Source organism: Chiloscyllium punctatum, chromosome 2 (genome assembly GCF_047496795.1).
Source record: "Chiloscyllium punctatum isolate Juve2018m chromosome 2, sChiPun1.3, whole genome shotgun sequence".
NCBI classification, from domain to species: Eukaryota; Metazoa; Chordata; class Chondrichthyes; order Orectolobiformes; family Hemiscylliidae; genus Chiloscyllium; species Chiloscyllium punctatum.
In genome coordinates, this window is record NC_092740.1 from 93,866,148 (window position 1) to 93,879,905 (window position 13,758).

Consider the following 13,758-nt stretch of genomic DNA (forward strand, 5'->3'; position numbering starts at 1 on the left):
TTTTATGAAACTGAAGAATCCTATTAAAAGTCTAATTAGGTAAAGTAAAGTTTAAAAACCTGTAGTGCTTTGCATTTTCAGGCATATCTTTTAAATAGCCAAACTACAAATAGATTCTCTCCGTATCCAATGACGAAGTAATAGATTTAAAGCAGTTTGTGAAAGGATTGTAAATTGCCACCACAATGGTTCGAATTATCATTCATATTTTTAATAGTACTTCACTATTTTTATATTTTAAAGCAGTTGAAATCAAACTCCAAAAAGGATCAAGCTTATTTTATTATTCTGTATATATTTTGTACTTACAAATCAATTTCTTGAACTGTCTATTTGCTTACTAAATATTGAATAATTTGAATTGTTCTCATCATATAAACCAATAATTCATGCATTTGATTTTTCTTGTGTATGCAGGAAATGTTTCAAATACAAAACAGTTTTATATTGTCATATGTAAATATAATTTGGAATTGGAATCTTAACTCCATAGTTTCTTCTCACAGATAACATGGCTGGAAGGGCATTCTTTGGCCCAGACAGTCTTCACGTGTCTTTATGTTCATAATCCAGACTTAATTGAGGATTCTGCTATGAAAGCTTTTGCTCTGGGCATCCTAAAGATCTGTGACATTGCCAGAGAAAAAGTCAACAAAGCAGCTGTTTTTGAAGAGGTATGTGCAAGGATTAAGCAAGACCAAAATTTATGAATGGTAAATCTTTAAAATAAGTTATTGAAGAAATGTTAATCCAGATTTGTGCCAGGATCATTTTTATTTATGTTCCAAGCAAGAGAAATTGACTTTTTATAAAGCCAAAATGTTGCAAATTTGGAAACGTTAAATAAGAGTAGAAAATACTGCAAATGCACAGCAGTTCAGATGGTATTTGTGGGGACAGAAGCCAATCTAATGTTTGATGATCTTTGATTAGAGGTGGGGCAATAAAAGTTGGAGTAGATATTAAACTAGCAAAAGGGGGAAGGTAAAGAAATATCAGAACTTACTTTCACAGTCTTGTCTTGTTCAGCAACAATCTCCAGTTGCAATTTATTCCATGTGAATCACAGAATTGTTACACATGCATTCAAGCCATCATGGCTGCACCATTTCTATTACCTGGTGCCAATCTCCTGCCTTTTTCCCATATTCCTCACACCATTTCGAAACAAATAATAAATCAATGCCCTCTTGAATGCCTTACTTGAACCTGTCTCCTCCATATTTCCAGACAGTGCATTCCATACCCTAACTACTCAGTGTGAAAAAGCTTTTTTCTGACATGACCCTTTCTTACTTTTGTACATACTTTAAACATATACCCCTCCATTCTTCTTTCTTTTATAAGTGGGAACAGATTCTACCTATCTACTCGCTTATGATTTTGAAAACATCTATTAAATCTCATTTCTGTCTTTTACTGTCCAAGGAGAACAATTCCAACTTTATCAATCTATCTTTGGAACTGAATTCTCTCAGTCCTGGAACCATTCTTGAAAATTACTTCTGCACTGTTGCTAATGCATTCACATCTTTCCTATAATATGGCACCCACAACTACCCACAATACCCTAGCTGCCATCCGACAAATATACTACTTCTTAAACTGTAACCCCCTACCCCTACCCCCACCCCCACCCCTAGTTCTGGACTTCCAGTCATTGGAAACATCCTTCCTGCACTTACCCATCTCGTTCTGTTCAAATTTTATAGATTTCAATGAGATCCATCCTCCCTGTTCTAAACATAGTCCTAACTAATCTAGTGTTTCTCAGACATCAGTCCTGCCATTCCAAGGAATCAATTGTAATGCAGTGTAAATTTCTACTTTCTTTTGGAATTCAGTGTTCTTGCATCTATTCAGATGAATGCAAGTTAAAAATTTTAACATTATTCCGATTCAGTACTATCAAGTGACGTAGGTTCCCAGTCTTCATGAGTGGGGGTGGGGTGGAGCTAGATTAAATCACTTCAAATTATATGCGAGTAGGCAGTCAGACATGTCACCGTACTTCTCATTACTAAACGTCCAGTTGAAAATGCAACTCAGTGTTGGGCATGTTCAGATCCCATTATTTGAGGTCAGAGGTGCCTGTGATTAAATGATACTAACATTGCAGTTGTACTTAAGGATCTAAAGTCAGTAGTTCAGCCTTTGAATGTGTGATTCAACAATCCATCCAAATCATGTCTGCACCAAAGAAAGTAAGTAGATGGTTGCTTAAGGAAAAACCTTCACAAGGATTGAAAAAATGCATGTTACCCTACTTAATATTTTTTTTTAGATTACTTACAGTGTGGAAACAGGCCCTTCGGCCCAACAAGTCCACACCAACCCGCCGAAGCATATACCACCCAGACCCATACTCTTACATTTACCCCTTCACCTAACACTACGGACAATTTAGCACGGTCAATTCACCTAACTTGCACATTTTTGGATTGTGGGAGGAAACCAGAGCACCCGGAGGAAACCCACGCAGACGCTGGGAGAATGTGCAAACTCCACACAGAGTCGCCTGAGGCGGGAATTGAACCCGGGTCTCTGGCACTGAGAGGCAGCAGTGCTAACCACTGTGCCACCATGCCGCCCACATGTGGTTTTATGTGGTTTTATTGTCAAATTATGGGATTGGTGTTAATACACTGTCATTAACTGTCCAAAAATGCTGAATATCCATAAGTGAATTCCCAGTTGCATATTGGGGAGTACCAGTACTCCTGCATACCACCTACAAAAAAATTATTTTAATTATGTGGGCGGCATGGTGGCCACAGTGGTTAGCACTGTTGCCTCACAGCGCCAGAGACCCGAGTTCAATTCCCGCCTCAGGTGACTGACTGTGTGGATTTTGCACGTTCTCCCCCTGTCTGCGTGGGTTTCCTCCGGGTGCTTCGGTTTCCTCCCACAGTCCAAAGATGTGCAGGTCAGGTGAATTGGCCATGCTAAATTGCCCGTAGTGTTAGGTAAGGGGTAGATGTAGGGGTATGGGTGGGTTGGACTTCGGCGGGTTGGTGTGGACTTGTTGGGCTGAAGAGCCTGTTTCCACACTGTAATCTAATCTAATCTAATCTTATGTTTACTTAACACTTAAGATTCTGCAGCACTGTTCTCCAGACTCTCTTTAAAAATACCTGAAAACTGTTCAAATCTCTTGAAAGAAAGCAGAATTTGTTGCTAATCATTTGCCAGCAATAAAATCTATTGGTAACTTCCAGTTTTAATTTGTCTTTGTTTATTTATTCCATTGCAAATAAGTAAATGGAGATGCACAACCCCATGTGGAAGGAATATACTTAGATATTGTACAAAATGTATTACTTGTCAATCATTAGCTTTTTATTTTCATTGGTATTTTCAGGAGGATTTTCAATCGATGACTTATGGCTTCAAAATGGCCAATAATGTCACAGATCTGAGAGTCACAGGTAACCATATGTAGTTTAATGAAACAATTGGCATAATTTGTTGAAAGCAAAAAACTGTGGATGCTAGAAAATAGAAATAAAAACAAAGTACAAGAAATACTCAGCATGTCTGGCATCATGTATTGCTGAAATAGTTAGCGTTTTGAGTAAATGTAACTGTGTTCAAAATTGGAAGATGGTGATGAATTTTATGCCATAGGAATGGGGAATCAGAAAAGAGCAAAAGGGAAATGTATAGAGGTTGGGAGTGACCAAATCGAAAATTCAAATTCATACTAAAATTCATACAATACATCAAAAATTTGATTCATTCCAAGTGATAATTTGATTCAGCCTGTGTAATATCAAAAAAATGGTTGGAGACACAGGAGACTGCAAAGGCTATGGGCCATAACAACATTCTGGCAATAGTACTGAAGATTTGTGCTCCAGAATGTGCTGTTCCCTAACCAAACAATTCCAGTACAGTTACAACACTATCTACCTGACCAATGTGAAAAACTGCCCAGGACAAATCCAACTTGGCCAATCAGTCTACTCTTGGTCATCAGTAAAATGATGGAAGGTGTCATCAACAGAGCTATCAAGCAGCATCTGTTCAGCAATAACCTGCTCAGTGACGCCAAGTTTGAATTCTGCCAGGGCACTCAACTCCTGACTTCATTACAGCCTTGGTTCAAGCATGAACAAAAGAGCTGAATTCCACAGGTGAGGTGACAGCCTTTGACATCAAGGCTGCATTCGACTATGTGCAGTATCAAGGAGTCCTAGCAAAACCGGAATCAGTGGGTCTCGGGGGACTCCACTGATTGGAGTCATCCCAAGCACATAAAGAAGATGCGGGTTGTAGTTGCAGATCAGTCATCTCAGCTCCAGGACACCTCTGCAGGAATTCCTCATGAGAGCATCGGAGGACCAACCATCTTCAGCTGCTTCATTAATAACCTTACCTCTATCATAAGGTCAGAAGCAGAATAATCCCTGATGACTGCATAATGCTCAGCACCATTCATAGGGATGTACAGAAACAGATCCTTCAGTCCAACTCCTCAATGCCAACATTTGGCCCATATCCCTCTGAGCCCTCCCTATTCATATACCCATCCAGATGCCTTTTAAATGCTGTAATTGTACCAACCTCTGCCATTTCCTCTGACAGTTCATTCCATGTATGCACCACCTCCTGCATGATAATGCTGCTCATTTGGTGCCTTTTAAATGGTTCCCCTCTCACCTTAAACCTATGCCTTCTAGTTTTGGATTCCCCCACCCCTGTGCATACTCCTTGTGATTTTAGTAACCTCTCAGGAACATAGCCCAAGCCTGCGCCTATTGCTCAACCCTTCCAACCCTAGCAACATCCTTGTAAATTTTTTTTAACCCTTTTGAGTTTCACAACATCCTACCTGTAGCAGGGAGACCAGAATTGCACTTAATACTCTAAAAGTGGCCTAACCAATACCCATTTGAGATTGAGATATTGAAGCAGTCCATGTTCAAATGTAACAAAATTTAGACAATATCCAGGCTTGAGCTGACAAGTGGCAAATAACATTTGTGCCACACAAAGGCTATGACCATTTCCCATAAGACAACCTAACCAACGGCTCTTGCGACTCAATGATATTACTGTCATTGAATTCCTTACTATCAACATTCCGGGGTTTACCATTGACCAGAAATTCAACTGTACTGACCACAAACATAGTGGCTACAAGTGCAGGTAAGAGACTAGGAATACTGTGGCAAGTAACACACCTCCTAACTCCCCAAAGCCTGTCCACTATCGACAAGACATAAATCAGGAGTGTGATGGAATATTTCCCACTTGCCTGGATGGCTGCAGCTTCAGCAACATTTAAAAGGCTTGACACCATCCAGGACAAAGCCGCCTGCTTCAATTGGCTTAATGTCACAAGCATCCAGTCCCTCCACCACCGATACTCGATAGTAGCAATGTATGCTATCTATAAGATGCACTGCAGAAATTCATCAAAGATCCTTAGACAGCACCTTCCAAACTGACAACCACTTCCATCTAAAAGGACAAGGTCAGCAGTTATGTGGGGACACATCAGCTTCCAAGTTCCTCTTCAAGCCACTCACCATCCTGACTTGGAAACATATTGCCATTCCTTCACTGTCACTGGGTCAAAATCTTGGAATTCCCTCCAAACAGCATTGTGGGTCAACCCACAGCAGGTGAACTGCGGCAGTACAGGACGACAGCTAACCACCATCTTCTCAAGGGCAGCTAGAGATGGGCAATAAACACTGGCTAGCCAGCGACATCCACATGCCACAAATGAATGAGAAAAAAAGCAGGTTAACATTTAGAATAAAAGCTCCTAAAGCTGTGAGTGGGAAGAATAAGTAAGTGAAATAGGTGATAAAAGTAGGTCATTCAACCCGCCAACCCTGTTCTGCCAGTCATTAAAGTCATAGCTGATCTGAAGTGGCACTAAATCCACTTTGTCTACCCCTATAATTCTTGACTTCCTTGTATGTCAAAAATCTGTCTAACTCAGCCTTGCATGTATTCAAAGTCCTGAGCTTCACTGCGTGCTGATGTAAACAGTTCCAAAGATTAGCAACCCTTGTTCCTTCTCATCTCCATATTGAATGAAAGGCTACTTATCTTGAAACTGTCTCTCCACGTTCTGGCCTCTCCCATAAAAATAGCCACTCAGTATCTTCTCTGTCAAGACTCCAGAATCTTGTGTTTGAATAAGGTTACTACCATCCTTGCAACTCCAGTGAGTATAGCCCAACTTACTCAGCTTAAGACAACCATTCATTCCTGGAGTCAAACTATCAAAACTTCTCAGATCTATATCCGATCTCCACTTTACAAGGACCAAAATTGTACGTGGTATTTTAGGGACAGTCTACCAATCCTTTGTACAGTTTTAGCAAGATTTCGCTGCTTTCATATTCCATGCCCCATGTAGTAAACATTGCAATAATCATCCTAATTAACCACTATACCTACATGCTGGCTTTGAATAATTCATGCATGAGGAGACTTTTTGTATTCACTTGTATAGCTCTGTTTCTGACTACAGACCAAAGCTGAAGTCTAATTAAAGGGTATGACTGGCTCCTGATTAGAGTTCAAGTAACTTTCTCCCTTTCTGCCTCAGTATCAAAGCTCAGACTGCAGTTGATCAACTGAGTGGAGTTTTCTTGAGCTGCAGTGCTGATGTGGGTTACAATGGGGTGCTCTAGGTCCCATGTACTACAGCTGAAATGTATCAAACTCTGCCCTGCCATCTTTATTTGTCAAAATAGGGTTTCAAGTTTATAAATATCACTATTTTTAGTTATTTTAAGTAAGTTATGTTAACTTGGTATGTTATTTATATCTGAAAATGTATTGCTGAAAAAACGCAGCAGGTCAGGCAGCATCCAAGGAGCAGGAGAATCAACGTTTCAGGCATGAGCCCTTCTTCAGGAATCTCCATGTTATTATATCTCCCCAATTTAAAGGAAGTACACGCTTAAAACTCACCTCAATCATCTACCTGCGCGCTTGATTTACTGCCACAGGACTTACCCGGACCCTCTTTCGAACCACTCTTTTGAACCACTCTTTTCTGTAAAAGATTAGAATTTCACCTCTATCTTACTAAGTCAAATCTGTGTCAAAGTTGTACATTGTTGAGCATTCTAACTCCATGTATTGGTGAAGCTGTCCTGTATTTATCCTAGCTGCAATTCCAAAGATCTGAGTCAGGCTCTGTTTGCGAGAGACTAGTTCTAATCAGCCTATTAATTAAATAACCTGGAGCTGCTATCAGCGAGTACCTTATTTACCCATGACTAAGACTGAAAGAAACTACAAGTCAAGGCTAAAATTTTATTAAATGTGAATTCTTTTGGAGTTATAAGAAATAATTGTCATGAATTTATCCTGACTTAGAAATGAAACCACTGTTTACATGATAGTCATTAATTCAATTGTGATAATTAACATTGAGACACAAACAAATGTTTACAGTCAATAATTCTGATTTAATAGTGGAGAGCTAAATGTTGCATTGGTAAACGCTCATCTAAAATGCCTCTTTGTTCGATGTGCAATTACTGTTTCTGTGCCATAATTTGTATGACTGAATCCAAAAGATCTGTTGAACTACAGGCATCTGTTGAACCATTAATTATTCTGCTATTTCTATTAAACTCTATTTCCAGGCATGTTAAAAGATGTAGAAGATGATTTACAAAGAAGAGTGAAGGTACTATGTTCATGCAGTAGGCTAAGAAGTTTCAATGAAAGTTCAGCATTTATATGCAACATAATTTATAGCTTATTGCCAAGCTTTTGGTATACTGTAACATAACAAAATATTTGTATTCTGATTGTCCAGTTGCTCGAGTATATGCAGGTATTCTGAGTGGTTCTTTCTTTACTGCAAATCTAATTGCAAAGTTTGTTTCTCTGTGTTGCACTCTAAGAATAATGTGTTTATTCCCCCATCTCCTCCAAACAGAGCACCAGAAGTCGGCAGGGAGAAGAACGCAATCCAGAGGTTGAACTTGAAGTAAGAATTCATCTCTTTGAAGTGTATTGTTTGTGGTTTTGTGATGATCGTATGGAAGTCCTCCTATAAAGGAGAAGTTAAAAATCTCACAACATCAGGTTATAGTCCAACAGGTTTATTTGGAACGCTACCTTTCATAGCGCTGCTCCTTCATCAGGTGCTTGTGGAATATAAGACACAGAATTTAAAGCTAAAGTTTGCAGTGTGATGCAATTGAAATTATACTTTGAAAAAGACCTGAATTGTTTGTTAAGTCTCTCATCTTTTCGATTGACCACATTGGTTTCAGTTCTTTCCTATGCAAATCCCAGAACCTTTTTTTAAAAGTTACATTCTCAAGTGAGCTTTAACAATAGGTTCCATGTCATCTCAGATAATGCATTGACAATGTGAGGTGCTCTGTGAGGCTGTCAGTGCCCCAATGTTCAGACTGATTCTATTTCTAAAAAGTGGATTTACAGAATCTTAGAATGGATTCATGCAGCTTTTGAGCAAAATAAAACGTACTTGCAGAATTATAATGTGTGAGCATATGAGAGAGAGCTTCTGCATGCGTGTGTGTGTGTGTGTGTGTGTGTGAGAGAGAGAGTGTGTCGTGCAGTGGGGTCACCTGTAGTGTGGCGTGAACCCAAAGTCCTGGTTGAGGCCATCCCCATGGGTACCAAACTTGGCTATCAGCCTGTGCTCAGCCACTTTGCGTTGTTGCCTATCCCAAAGTCCGCCTTGGAAGATGTCCACCCGAAGGTCCGAGGTCGAATGTCTCTGACCCCTTTACACTCACACATACATGTACTCTCTCACAGACACACATACCCCTCCACACACGCACGCACGCACACGCACACGCACACGCACGCACGCACACACAAGTTTGTGGGGTAAATTTGTACTTGCAGAATTATATTTTGTTTTGCTCAAAAACTGCATGAATCCATGTATGATGCTGCAAATCCCTTCTTTAAAAACAGAATCAGTCTGAACAATGGGGCACAGACAGCCTCACACAGGGCACCTCACCTTCCATGCGTTATCTGAAATGACATGGCACCTATTGTTAAAGTTCACTTGAGAATGTAACTTTCTTTAAAATGTTCTGGGATTTACACATGAAGGAATTGAAATCAACAGTCATTCTAAAAGATGAGACACTTAACAAAACAGTCTAGATCTTTTTCAATATATAATTTCAGTTGCTTCACATTGTAAACTTTTGCTATAAATTCTGTGTCTTATGATCTTATATTCCACAACCACCTGATGAAGGAGCATCACTCCAAAAGCTAGTGCTTCCAAATAAACCTGTTGGACTATAACCTGGTATTGTATGATTTTTAACATTGGTCACCTTTTTAACACCTCAGTCCAACATCGGCACCTTCAAAGTATAAAGGAGAAATATCCATCTAGCAAAAGGGCAGGGAATATCAGATGCTGTGGTTACACTAGCTGACACAAGTAATTCTTGATTGTATACTGAGAGGCTCATCCACATAGACCACCCACCCTGCCTACTATGTTTCAGGAAGCATGATTTACTATGGCCAGTCTCCCCTTTTTCCTCATCCTCATTCTCTCTCTTCACCTTAAGCACACATTCCACATACTAGTGAGATCACAGCTAATGTACTTCCATGCACCGAGTTGAAAAATCTAGCACTGTAGATTTTATATGAATCATTGTATGATTCTAGTCAGTTTCCCAGATTTTGTAGTAAATAGCTTTAGAAAGAATGGTTTATACTAGAACATCCAATTGGGAATATAATTTGTTTCATTCTTTTACATGAAAAGAGGAAGGATGGAATTGAAACCTGTTTTGGCTTCAGTTAAAAGTTGTGATTTAAGTATTTCTGTTATAAATTACTTGGAAATTCTAATATGACTACTACTTATGTTTCAGCATCAACAATGTACAGCAGTTTTCAGTAGGATAAAATTTACTCGGTTATTATTGACAACCCTGATCGCTTTTACAAAGAAAGAGGTGAGACAGATTATTTGTGGGAGCTTTTCAACATAATCAACGCAAAAAAAAAACTTTTTTCTAGAATCATTTTCATAAATTGAACCTGCTGATGAGCAGGGGATCTACTGAAGTTAACATACAAGTTTGCATCACTTTACAGGATTTCTATCTGTTGGCATGTTGATAGAGACCTTTTTCAAAAGGGTGCTGGTACTTGATTGAAAACACAAAACCTTAGAAGTGATGTATTTCTATTATTGTGTCATCATCCTATTATTGATAGCCACAGGTGAGATGTTGGAAGAATGGAGATTGGCTAACATAATGCCATTATTTAAGAAAGATGGGAAGGAAAAGACAGGGAACTATAGACTGGTGAGCCTGACATCAGTAGTGGGCAACTTGTTGGAGGGAATCTTGAGAGATGGAAAGTATTTGGAAAGATGATGACATATTAGGGATAGTCAATATAGCTTTCTGTGTGGGAAATCTTGTCTCACTAACTTGATTAAGTTTTTTGAAGTCAGAAGTCAGACGATATCAGGTTATAGTCCAACGGCTTATTTGAAATCACAAGGGGATGCAGTCCCTTCATCAGGTGCAGTGAGAGAGAAGAGCTCACAGCCACAACTTATAGGCAGAGAGATCAGGGACAGAGAAATCAAAAGATCATGCAACTAGTGTGAGTGGAGGGTCAGATAATAAGCTTCTGCAGGTGACCAAAAGCGTCAGACAGTGAGAGTCAAGTGTCACAACTGAATAACCAGTAAAGGGATGACCTATAATCCGATTAAGTGAGGCAGAGAGCTAATTACAAAAATTAAAAATAAGGTGTTGCTGGAGTCAAACTAAATGACTGGAATAACATGTTAGGTATAAGAGTGGCATGCCGAGGGTCTAACCAAAACAATAAGCAATTCAAAACTGTACAAACTAATTAAGGTAGAGAGATCATGACAATTTGTCAAGGTTCCATACCCATGAAGACTGCTTCAGCTGTGATCTTGGGTTCAGGTCACGCTATATGTGACCCCATCATATTGTTCTGTATCTGTTAAAATCTTCTTTACTGTCCTGTTTTGAAACCATCACCTTATCCAGCCCAGTACAAAACTGGCACCTCCACATTGAGTTTTTTGAAGAAGCAACAAAAGAGAATTGATTAGGGCAGAGTAGTTGATATGATCCATATGGACTTCAGTAAGGCATTCAACAAGGTTTCTCATGGTAGACTAGTTAGCAAGGTTAGATCACATGGAATACAGGGAGAACCAGCCATTTTGATATAAAACTAGCTCAAAGGTAGGAGACAGAGGATGGTGGTGGGGGGTTGCTTTTCAGACTGGAGGCCTGTGACCAGCAGTGTGCCACAAGGATCGGTGCTGCTTTTAGTCATTTATAGAAATTATTTGGACGTGAACATAGGAGGTATGGTTAGTAGATTTGCAAATGACACCAAAATTGGAGGCACAGTGGACAGTGAAGAACACTGGGCTTTAACCTTAGAGTACAATAGGACCTTGATCAGATGGGCCAATGGGCCAAGAAATGGCAGATGGAGTTTAATTTAAATAAATGTGAGGTGCTGTATTTTGGAAAAACAAATCCGGGCAGGATGTATACACCTTTAATGGTAAGGTCCTGGGTGTGTTGCTGAGGAGAGACCTTTAGGTGTAGGTTTAAGTTCCATGCAAGTGGAATTGCAGGTAGACAGGATAGTGAAGAAGGCATTTAGTAAGCTTGCCTTTATTGGTGAGTGCACTGAGTACAGGATTCGGGAGGTCATGTGGCTGTCTGCAACATTGGTTAGGCCACTTTTGGAATACTGCATTCAATTGTGGTCCTCCTACTCGAAAGGATGTTGTGGCACTTGTAAAACTTTCCTGAACCCTTTCAAGGATGTTGCTAGGGTTGGAGGGTTTGTATTATAGGGAGTGGCTGAAAAAGCTGAGATTATTTTCCCTGGAGCATTGGAGGCTGAGTGGTGACCTTATAGAAGTTTAAAAAATCAGGGCCATAGGGTGAATAGACAAGGTTTTTTTCCCCCCCCGGTTGGGGAGTCCAAAACTAGAGGGCACAGGTTTAGTGTGAGAGGAAAAAGATTTAAAAGGAACTTAAGAGGCACCCTTCTCTCACAAATGGTGAAGCGTGTGTGGAATGAGCTGCCAAGAAGGTGGTGGAGGTTGGCACATTTGCAACATTTAACTGGCATTGGGATGGTATATGAATAGGAAGAATTTAGGGGATATGGGTCAAATGCTAGAAAATGGGAGTAGATTAATTTAGGATATTTGTTCGGCATGGTCAAGTTGGACCAAAAGGTCTGTTTCCATGCTGTACAGCTTTGACCCTAATAGTTAGGCTTGCTGAGTTTCTCTGTGATTCTCTGTTTGTTTCAGATTTGCAGTATCCATAGTATTTTTATTGAGCGTTGTCAGTCAAGCTGGGGATCAAGTTTTTCATTTGTCTAACAGTTGTCTGGGCTCTCAGCCATGCATTATTATATATTCTTAGTTGTAAGCCCAGACAACCATTAGTCTCTTGAAACACATTTGCATTACAAATGGTTGGAAACATGAGTGCTTCTAAGGCAACAGGACACCTGGACCTTGGTGAATGGTAGGACCAATAGCTTATCTGCAAACTAATTAAATTTGAGGATCGAGAAAGAAATTTAATAACCGGGAAGGGAATAATATGGATTCCAGTTCAATCTGATACAGAAAAACATTGAAGGAAATAAATAAAAAGAAAGGTAGGGGAAATTAAAAAAAAATTTCATTTGTCCTATTAAAAATCTCCAATGGCATCCCAGTTGAAACAATATGCAATTTAAAATGTTCATTTTCAACCAATGAGAAGTTGATTGGCCATAAGTAAAGCTACATTAATGGCTAAAGCCATGGAGTGCAGATCAGTGTATTTTCAGCTCCCACTGAACATTTTGCTGGACCTGGTTTTTCATGGTGCTTCTCAGCCTGTCCATAGACACAGCAATGCACATGCATATAATACAAAGTTTTAAAATCCCATTATACCAGGTTATAGTCAGATAGCTTTATTTGGAAGTACACATTTTCAGAGCGTTGCTTCTTTGTCAGCTAGATAGTGGAGTAGGACCATAGGACACAATTTATAGCAGAAGATCAGAGTGTCATACACTGATGCGATATATTGAACAAATCTAGATTGCTGTTAAATCTTTCATCTTTTAGAATGGTTTGCAAGTTTTGATTCGTGAGTACGGAAATCCCAGAACTTCATTCAAGTCACATTCCCTAGATGACTTAAGGCTTATTAAAAAAAGGTGACATCTCAGTTCAGACATAACATTGAAGGTGTGAGGTGAGCGTCTGTATATATTCCAATCTTGAGTCAGACTGGTTTTGTTTCCAAGGTAGGAATTTATAAAATGTCACATAGATTATAAAAAATATTGACTACCTACAGATTTTGTGTGTTTTGAACAAAATAGAATGTATCTGCAAATACAATTCTGCAAATGCAAATTCACCCTATAGACTTACATGTGTGTGCACACGCATGTGAGGGGGTGTGTGTGTGTGTGTGTGTGTGTGTGTATGTATTTGTGTGCTTGATAGTTTGTGTATGATTGAGTATCTACCTGAGAGGGTGTGCATCTGTGTCTGCATATGTGAGATTGTGTGTATGAGAGAGAGTATGTAAGAGTGTGTGTGAGTGAGAGAGTCAGTAGTGTAGTGGGGTCACCTGCAGGGTGACATGAACTTAAGGTCCCAGTTGAGGCCATCCTCATGGGTAACGATCTTCGCGGTAGCCTCTGCATTGTTGTGTCTCCTGA

The 13,758-nt window shown here is 39.6% G+C and overlaps 1 protein-coding gene across 2 annotated transcripts in view; it reads left to right on the forward strand.

Annotated features, from left to right (window-relative positions):
* Positions 1 to 13,758, forward strand: part of naa35 (N-alpha-acetyltransferase 35, NatC auxiliary subunit) — an 80,178-nt gene that overhangs the window by 21,730 nt on the left and 44,690 nt on the right. For both annotated transcript variants that reach the window (XM_072585864.1, XM_072585863.1), the window contains exons 6-10: positions 507 to 674; positions 3,362 to 3,428; positions 7,623 to 7,666; positions 7,922 to 7,972; positions 9,873 to 9,956. In XM_072585864.1, coding sequence (XP_072441965.1) covers positions 507 to 674; positions 3,362 to 3,428; positions 7,623 to 7,666; positions 7,922 to 7,972; positions 9,873 to 9,956 — 414 coding nt within the window. The remainder of the gene's footprint in view (positions 1 to 506; positions 675 to 3,361; positions 3,429 to 7,622; positions 7,667 to 7,921; positions 7,973 to 9,872; positions 9,957 to 13,758) is intronic.